A 10,319-nucleotide genomic window follows, 5' to 3' on the forward strand; every position below is an offset into this window, starting at 1 on the left:
TATGTATGTGGGCCGCTTCAGAGGTCCGACCTCCTGCGCCAACAACTAGAAGGATTTTGGCAACTAGTACAAGTGGTTTTTAGTAAAGGCTTCCGGTTATGTGGCCATACATGCAACACTTTCAGCTCCGTAAATACAGAAGGTTCCCAACCTATAGAGGTTACGCTCCATAAGGTTTATGGGGAAACATAGTGTCAGTATGAACTTATCAGCACATGTTGTTTGGGACTTTCGTCACAAACATGATTTATTTATAATGGATTGGAAGGACTCAATATTAGCCCTTTTCCACTTTAGGTTGTTCCCCTCTCACTGGCCCCCTCAAGGTAGCTCGGGAAGGCAGGCCCTCTAAAGGATTTAATTGCTTGAAAGTAAAGAAAGCGTAAAAGAGTGGGTTTGGCTTTTTGGTCACCCAATTAAGGGGAGAGCATATACCTACCACTTTCGAGACACAAAATATAAGTGTTCTTTTTAACCTTTTCAAAGAAATTGTTGGCTAAGTCCTATTTGGAGATGTTGCTCCAACAAACATGGTGTTTATTTTAGCCATTTTAAAAGTCTATGTGCAACTATTTGAGATAAAATACTAAAAATGCAAGTTGCATGTTGTCAATTCATCCTCTTAGTTAAACTAGATGAACAAGATATGATATGTTACTTCCCAAAACAAGGCTTTTAATTAACTAGATGATGAAATGCATAAAATTTGCCTTAAATACCGTCTTGCACATGCATGTCAGTAATCTAAAAAATTTTGATTTCTTGGACATTCGGACCTGCAAGATTTTTTTTTCAGTTTGTAAACAGAAGCGCTAATCTAACACATGCGCTATCTTTTTGCTCAAAAGCGCTAACCTGCAGGTCAAAAACGCTAACCTAGGCTAAAAAAATGCTGCTCTGTGGATACAAAAGCGTGATTTCTTTGACAAATGCGCTAACCTAGGACACACATGTGCGAACATGTAATGCAAATGCACAAACTTTAAGACAAAAACGCTAACCTAAAATGCTCATGCTCTAACATATGGTGCAAATGTGCTAACCTAGAAGGCAAATGCACTAACCTAGGATGCAAATGTGCTAACCTGCAGAACAAAAACGCTGTCAAAATTCACACATGCGTGAATCTGTATTACAAATGTGTTAATTTTACTATTTGTGAGATTTTTAAAGGTATATGCAAGGTCTATGAGTGCCACGGTGGGTGCCAAAATGTGTCGACTTGAATTTCATCCTTAGAATATTACTTGCAATAAGTTAGTTTCACAAAATACCAATGAAAATGCTACAGGAAATCCAAATTCAACCAATAAAACTACATGAAATACATATGAAATAAGATACTAATATTACCTTCATGTCTTTTGTCCCATTGTGTCCTAACTCCACTATTCCTGGTTGCAGATGGTGTGCTCTCAGACAATGCACTGATAGCTTCCAAGATGACATATGAAGAATGGACTAATAACTTATAGTTAACTGATACTATGATATGCAAATACTACATGATTATGCTAAAATGACTATGCTATATGATAATTGCTATTGCTATTTGCTATTTGCTTCAAAAACTCACAGATGCATATGATTAATTTGAAGACTAACTCTCTCTCAACTGAAGCTCTTGATTTTATAGACCTTGAGAGGATTAGATGATGTGGCTCGGATCAATGGTCCTGATCAGATTTGCAGATTTGAATGGCTACGAGCAAAGGTGAAGGTTGAGAGAAAGGGGGAAGGAGAAGACAAGTGTCACTCATCTCACCTTGACTGGGTTGCTGATTGAGGGAATCTAGGGATGGTTGGAGAAAATTTAGGCATGAGAGGACAAGTGGACTCAAGTCCTTCCTAAGATGTAGGGGGTGTTGGAGAGAATATAGGAAATGGTTATGCAATATGTGTATGTACATAATTTTCATTAAATTTTGGTAGTTGAAGATACATGATATATTCATATTAATTTCCTTAGCCACATGATGGATGAGTTGGCAAAGGGAATATGAAGTGGAGATGGAGGGTGAGTTGGATAAGAAAGATTAAATAATTTAAGAAATTGTTTAATATTTGAGACTATAGGATAGGAGAATAACCATTAAATATTAGATATTTAATTGATTTGAAGGAGATAATTAAATATTATATATTTAATTAATTAGAGGAATAGGATAGATGAATTAATTAATAAAATATTAATTAATAGAAAGACACGAAATGAATTAAATAAATTAATCTTTTCAAATTAACTATTTAATAGAAGAATAATTATTAAATAAATATAAAATATTTATTTATTTGTTCATAGCCATTTTTATGTGTATACAATTACTATTGAAATAAATAATCAATTAATAGAACCATCACTATTAAAAACAATAAAAAAAAAGTTATCTTCCAAAAGAAGAAAGATAAGGCTCTTTGTTTGGATGGATTCCCAATTGGGGTTTTCCACAAATTTTGAGATTTTGAAATTTTTTGAAGAATTATCTTTTGAATGTGGTTTGTGAATATAAAATTCATAAATTTGTGCTTAGAGAATTCAATTACCTTTTTTATTTTGACTTCTAAGAAGGTGAGGGCTAATTCTTTTGATTTATTTAATCCTATAGCCCTCTATAATGTTACTTACAATATTATTACCAAATAATGGTTGAATGTCTAAAATATTTTTTAGATTCTTTGATATCATGTGAGTAGGGGGCTTTGCAAAGGGACACATAATTATAGATGGGTTAGTTATCACTTTAGAAACTATCATTCCATTGGCTATTTTAGAAAAAGCCATGTTTATCAAGTTGGACATGTCTAAGGCCTACAATAGGGTTTGATAATATTTTCTTAGAAAAGATTTATCCAAATCAAATTAAGTTCAAAGTGGATTAAATGGTTATGAGTTATAAGATTTCAAATTCCTTTTTAGTCTTGACTAATGGAACCCTGCATTCTATATTGTGTGCTTCAAGAGGACTAAGCCAAGGTGATCCCTTCTCCATATCTTTTCATTAGTATGGTTGTCTGGACAGATGTGAGTCACAAATAGTATTTAGTGTTGGCGAGAGACAATATTCTTGATTCTTATTCTCATCTTCAAATCATAGATGTTACTACCTTTGGGTGTTGCTACTATTATTGAGGCAACCAATTTCAGGAGAGCTATATATATGTATTTTATTTTATTAGGCTAAAAAAATAATAAGTATAAGTCAAATATTTATTTTTTCAATACCCTTCAGACATTCAACAAATACTTTTTTTATTCTATGGTTCAAGATAGGAGAATTTCCTTTATTGGAATTTTATTATTTGTTGGACTACCTAATCACCTCCAATGGAAGTAAATCCTTCACAAGTTTAGAGCAAAGGTTAATTGTTGGAAATTTAAGTGGGTATCTTTTGCTGGTCATCTTACCCTCTTGAAATTAGTGTTATGACCTCTTCCTACCTATAGGTTTTAATGCATTATGATCCTAAAACTTTTTAAAATGAGTTTGAATATCTATCCTTAAAATTTATTTGGTTACAAAATTTAGCTTATAATAACTATTTTATTAGTTGGGATTGGGTTTGTATGTGCAAGGAAGTTATGGTAGCATAATAACTTCCTACACTAATCTTGAGAGGAGGGTAATGCAAAACTTTATTAGATCTTTACAACAGTTGCATAAAATTAACATAAATATCATTCATACCACAACACAACAATTTACGTGGGGAAAACCCTTTTGATAGAAAAACCCCACTTTCTAAAAGCCGCCCAATATATTATTCAAAAATCAACAACATATTACAATATACTTGTAGATCAAGCTTCTCACTAGAGTATCACCAATGGAGATCTAGAGGCAACTCGACAACCATTAGATTATCACAATACACAACCTAATACAATGCCCTTGTAAAATAGGGTTGTCTTCTAGGTTAAACAAAACACACAAAATATCCACTGTTAGATCTATGACCTAATGATGAATGATCAGGTACCCCCCCAAACAACCCTTCACACTCATGTATCAACAATACTTTTTTATTATTGTAGGGTTGATACACTATTTTCCTAACAACACACTTAAGAAAATGGAGGATTTTGAGTTTAATAATCAAGCCTTGGTTGCGAAACTTTTTTTAGATAGTGTCAACAACAAAATTAACCTTGGGTTAAAATTATTCATGATAAATTTATTTATGTAGTGTTGTTGAGGAGGTTTTGAGAATGAATTTAGATAGGATAGGATCTATAATTTTGAATACTATTAGAAAAGGGAGCACCTCTTGTTGAGTGAGGTTCTTTTTGGATTATTACTTTAAGGTGCAATGCTTGTTTTTGGATGAATTCTTGGGTCTTTGTCGTATGATTCTTACTCCCTAACACATTGTTTTAGCTTTGAGAACACGTATGTACTTCCAGACTGGGCACTGCATAGGGTGAGATCATTATAGTAAACTAATGAACACATTTGAAAATATGACATTGAAAATTCACTAAAATATTAGAGATGTTAGATTATGATGAGATGTATAAAGAATATTGGTACACAATATTATATCAACACCAATAAATTTGAGAAATCAAAATATGATCACAATCCTTACAACTCGAATGCTTTAAAAAAATTACAATTAGTAGATGAAACTACATCAAGAAATTAAAGGGATTTCATTATTTGGTTTTAAAATCCAAGGAGTTCCATCTTTATATAGATAAATGAACATAAAGCTCAACTATTTTGATAGAATTTTGGTATGATAGACAAAGATGCTTAAAAATAAAGAAATTGCCTTGAATTTACAAAGGACACAACTTAGGTAATGGAATTTCAACACCCCTCTAACTAAAAATAGATGGTAATTCCATAAATATTTTCATAGAATATGTAAAAAAATAGTGTTATTCATGACATCAATATCATTAGTTTTGTAGATGTTTCTTCCAATTTTATTTGTACTTTTTATGAACTGTGTAATATACACACACACACTAACTTAGTATCCTAGCTCCTAATCCTATGATTAAAAACCAAACTTCTTTGATGCTTTGAAACTATTTCCACAATAATTATAATAAAAAATTAAAAAAAATTGAACAAAATAAACCTTAATAATGCTTTGAAGACTTCTAAATTTTTTTAATAAAATAAAAATAAAAATTAAATGTTAGAAATTAAATTTAAATTATTTCTCTATCACTTTTCTTAAGCCTACATAAAATATGAAATGATATTTTGAATTCCTAATTTAAATTATTAGAAATATGCATATCCATATATTTTAAAAATAAAATATAAGTTGAAGTTTGAGATGAATTTCATGATTTTGGCTTTTTATTAATGATGAAATTTCAAAGACTTCTTATGTATTGGTTTTCTACATTAGATTTTTTTTAAATGTCATAAAATTTTGATTCCATCAATTTTAAATTTATATTCTTAAAGAGTGGAAAGTTGTTTATTATTTGATTTTATATATATATAAAATGAACATAAGACTATATATATATATATTCTTAAAGAATGGAAAGTTGTTTTAAAATTCAAAAAGTTTCAATCTTTATATGAATAAATGAATGAACATAAGACTCAATTATTTTGAATTAATTTTGATACCCTAAACAAAGATGCTTAAAAATAAAGAAATTACTTCTAATTTATAGAAACACAACTTGGGTACATGAAATAGTGTTATTTATGTGATCAGTGTGTTTTATAAATGTTCCTTCTAACTTTATTTGTACTTTTTATTATGAATTGCGTAATATTTATTTTCTTATTCTAGTAAAAAATATGATCTCTAAGAAAATAAGGCATTTTTTTAATTTATCTTAACTTAGTATCTAACTCCTAATTTAATAACTGAAAATCAAACTTCTTTCCACGATAATAATTTTTTTAACTTAGTATCAATAGAAAATTGTGATAAAAGACTTGCTTCACAAACAGGGTCGACTTTCGAATCTCGGCCAAGCTCGCAAATCATCTCATGTCAAAGTAGAGGAGGACCTGCAAGCAGTGAAGAACACTTATGTACTTCCAAACTGGTCACTGCATAGGGCGAGCTTCCGTGGCATAACCTTTAGTCTAGAATGGATAGACACAGGAACAAGGAGCGGGAGCGGGATCGGGATCGAGATCGAGATCATTACCGAGAGCGGGAGCGAGATGGGGACAGAGACAGAGACAGAGAGAAGAGGAGCAAGCGCTCAAGGTCGAGGTCTGTGGAGAGAGACAGGGAAAGGGACAGGGAAAGAGAAAGAGAAAGAGAAAGAGAAAGAGACAGAGACAGAGAGAAAAGGAGTAAGCGCTCAAGGTCGAGGTCTGTGGAGAAGAGGGCGAAGCGCCGCTCAAGGTCGCCATCGGAGGGCAGGAAAAAGTACTCGGGCACATCGAAATCAAGATCCCAGTCACCCAGTAGGTCTCGGCGCCACCATAGTCACAGGTCACTAACACCTGAGGGAAAGCGGTCCGGGCGAGATAAGAAGCAGGCCGAAGAAGAGGAGAGACAGCGCGCAGCCGTGGTTGCGGAGTTCGTGGAGGGAATCGCCCGAGAGCAGGAGAAGCGCATGGCGGAGGGAGGAGCAGGAGCAACCGAAGAAGAAGAAAAAGAAGAAATGGAGATAATGAAGAAGATGGGGTTTCCAACGGGGTTTGATTCCACCAAGGGGAAGCCTGTGCCGGGTGCTGATGTAAGCGGGGTGAGAATGGTCACCAAAAGACAGCCCCGCCAGTACATGAACAGGCGAGGGGGTTTCAACCGCCCTTTGCCTCCTGAATGCAACAGATAATTTCTTCATTTTATTTCCTCTCCTTTTCTTCAACATGTATAACAAAATTACAGCTAACTTATGTCAATTTTTGTCATTTTCTCTATCGTATAAAACGAAGATTTTGGTTCCTATATTTGTATGTCCTTGATTTGGCTGAGGTGCAATGTTCTTTTATTATAAGGTAAAGGGCCCGAACCCTTGTACACAAATGAACTCAGAAACAGTAATCAAATCTACAAAGTACAGTGATACAACAAACAGGGACTAACCAGAGAGCCCAACTGCACAGAAGCTGAAGGCCGACAGCAAAACCCCAGGCTAACATCTAGAGGACAGCAAAAGGAAAACAAAAATGCAAGAAGCTGAGATAAAAAACAGAAAGCTTAGACTAAACACCCCAAACAAAATCAAAATAGTACCATCATTCTTGAAACTTAACAGACGGCTTGGAGCCGCTAGGATCTAGATTTTGCTTGATTACAATGTTAAACTTAATACTTTTTAGTATTTTTTCTTCCAGCTCTACAATTTCGACAAATGCCCAGCTTTTATGTATCTAGAGCATTTTAAGATCACAAAGAAATTTTTTGTCTTTAAGTGAGCAATTTAAGATCACAAAAACTTATCCATTATTTTGAATGGCGTTAGTATTGTCTGTTTAGTGTTTTCATTACCAGTATCAATCCATTTGGATTGTAGCTACTGAAATGCCATATTCGCGTTGATCCATTTGAATGTAATTACTGAAATGCCATTCTTGTAATAATTAATCCTAATGATTTCTCCTATTACAAGAGATTCGTTGAACTTTGAAGATAATACGCCATTTTGACCCTTAATCTGCAATTCTGTAAATTGGTTTCTGTGGCTTCCATTGTCAATAACATATTGGTAATTCCAAGACGAAGAGTTCATCGTTCTGGTAGGGTCATTTCAACAATTGATCATTCTGGTTGTGCAAGAATATTAACGAATATTTATCACGTTTGCTGATGGTTTCTTGATGTATTGCGTTGAAATTCCCCATTATTTGCCACAGTATTTCTGATAATATATTATTCTACTTTGCAAATCTACATAGGCTTCAAAAAAGCAGTTTTTTTATCATAGCATAGTGTGTCATATGATTTATTTGGCACGTGATGTTAGATTCTTTACACATGCAACACACTTTCTTCCAAACGCAACAAGGTGCCTTGTTATATGGTTACTTGCTGGAGCATTCATTGCTTCATCAACCGATTTTGTGCATGAAATTCATTGTAGCCAATACCTCTAGCCATGTTAATGTCAATTTTCAGTATGCTATGAATAATTAGTAATCAATGTGCTAGTATTAATTTTCACTATGTCGATGCTTCACATTATTCGTTACTTAATTTGTGCATGTAATTTGTAGTATGCATTTTACTACACTCTCTTAGCCTCCTATCTAGATGTCAAGCTCTTTACAGTCTCTTACTTATTCGTAATTAAATTATACTCTGAAGTTTCTGTTCCAGATATCAATATAACCACATTAACAACTTTCAAATTACAAATATGTGATCTTTGCTCCATTGCATAACATAATTGCACACACACACACACACACACACACATCTTGTCTGCGATCAACAATCTTTGCCACAGGCCACCAGTGTATGTTTAATTCTACATTGTGGAAAGCACCACGATGTACACCCCACAAAGCTCAACATCTTATTCCAATGGCTGACATGGGACTTTTAGCGTTCCAAGAGTTATATCATCCATGAATTGTAACACAACAAAGAACTTCACAAATATTTGCATTTATTGTTGTTTATAACTAGGGAAGATGGGTTCGGATTGCCTTAAGGCAACATCCGAACCCATTTAGGACTGGGTCCTATCTTAAAGGGGTAGCGTGCCCTCAAGACAAGTCCGGCCCCATCCTCCACGCAACACTAAATGCAACAAGCCACAAATTGGCGCCAAAAGGGACTAAAGTCGACCTAGGATATATGGGTTAAAGACCCATATAAATAAAGGGTAAATTGCAAATACAAAAACAATTCAGTCATCCATGAAATCAGCGAATTAGCTCTGCAAACAAGAGGTGCAAAATCACTAAAGAAGGCTGTGCGAACTTATCCAAGGATTGTGCGAACTTGTACAAGGATTGGGTGAACTTATTCAAGAGAATATAGGGCATTTTGGTGCAGTCTTGAAACATGCAAAAGGACAGATCTGATATATAAAGATCAGATTCAGAAAAGCAAGCTAAGTATTGTATTTGTGCAATAAGAGTGAATACATAATCTGACCTGTGGGTCTTTAATGCGGGGTTTTTCCTCCTTGGAGGTTTTCCAAGGGTATTTGTGTTTGTCTCTTGGTTCCTTGTTTCATTCTTGAGTTTACTTGATTATAGTTTACTAAATTACAAATCTGATTAATAAACTAGGGCATAATCAAATGTTACAAATCTGATTAATAAACTAGGGCATAATCAAATGTTACAAATCTGATTACTGATCTAGGGCACAAATTTAACATGGTATCAGAGCTAAGGTGTCTCTAATTTCAGATTTTAGTAAATCATTTATTGCATATAGTTGCTGTTTGTTTTCAGATTTAAATGTTAGGTTTGAGGGTTGAAGATAGACTTGATGGAGCCTTTGATTTTGCTGCTTGGAAAGTTCGTATTCTATTGATCCTTGAAGAGAATGATTTGCTAAAGTTTGTAGAAGAAGAAAGGCTGTCTCCTCCAGAAGATGTTGAAGCGCTGAAACAATTCAAGAAAGACTCCCTCAAGGCTAGGAAGATTATAATTGAATTCGTCAAGAATCATCTTGTCACTGTCATATCAAAATTTGCGTCTGCCAGGGAAATGATCAAACACTTGGAAGGGATGTATGAAGTCAACAACCTCAGTAGGGCTCTTGCTCAGCAGCTTCTTCACATGAAAATGAAAGAAGAAGACTCAATCATAGCCTGGTTCATGAAGATCAATGAACTAAAGGACAAGCTAAGTACTCTTGATTGCCAAATTTTGGATAAAGATCTTGTTATGATTGCATTAAATGGTCTACCTGATGAATGGGAACCATTCATTCGTAGCATTGGTGGAAGAGCCGATCGTCCCAACTTTGAGCGTCTCCAATCTGATTGCATTGAAGAGGAATCTCGAATTGAGGTAAGAGGAAAACTCAAGAACTCTCACAAAGATAATCATGTTCTCTTAGCTAAATCTAGGAAAGGTGGACATTGGAAGAAAGAAAAGAGAAGCAAAGATTTTAGATCCTCCTCCTATGATCCAAGGAAGAAGTCAAGAGATTCCTCTCACATTCGTTGCTTCAGATGCGATAAGTATGGTCACTATGCCAAAGATTGTCAGAATGATCCCAAGGAAAGGGAAGTCAATCTAAATGAAGTTGCCGAACAAAGTGAGGATTATCTTCTTATCTCTGCACTATCCAGCAATGTTCCTACGGACAATAATACTTGGATACTTGACAGTGGTGCCTCCAGACACATTTTAGGTTTTCCTGAGTATCTTTCAGATCTGATTGAAAAAGACACCAACCTTCATGTGGTAATCAGT

The 10,319-nt window shown here is 34.3% G+C and overlaps 1 protein-coding gene across 1 annotated transcript; it reads left to right on the plus strand.

Annotated features, from left to right (window-relative positions):
• The first annotated feature begins 5,905 nt into the window (after positions 1–5,905).
• Positions 5,906–6,885, plus strand: LOC131061061 (uncharacterized). Its single transcript, XM_057994561.2, has one exon. The coding sequence runs from the start codon at positions 6,074–6,076 to the stop codon at positions 6,770–6,772; it is 699 nt and encodes a 232-aa protein (XP_057850544.2). The 5' UTR covers positions 5,906–6,073; the 3' UTR covers positions 6,773–6,885.
• Positions 6,886–10,319: the final 3,434 nt, after the last annotated feature.

The sequence above is a fragment of the Cryptomeria japonica genome, chromosome 4 (assembly GCF_030272615.1).
Source record: "Cryptomeria japonica chromosome 4, Sugi_1.0, whole genome shotgun sequence".
NCBI classification, from domain to species: domain Eukaryota; kingdom Viridiplantae; phylum Streptophyta; class Pinopsida; order Cupressales; family Cupressaceae; genus Cryptomeria; species Cryptomeria japonica.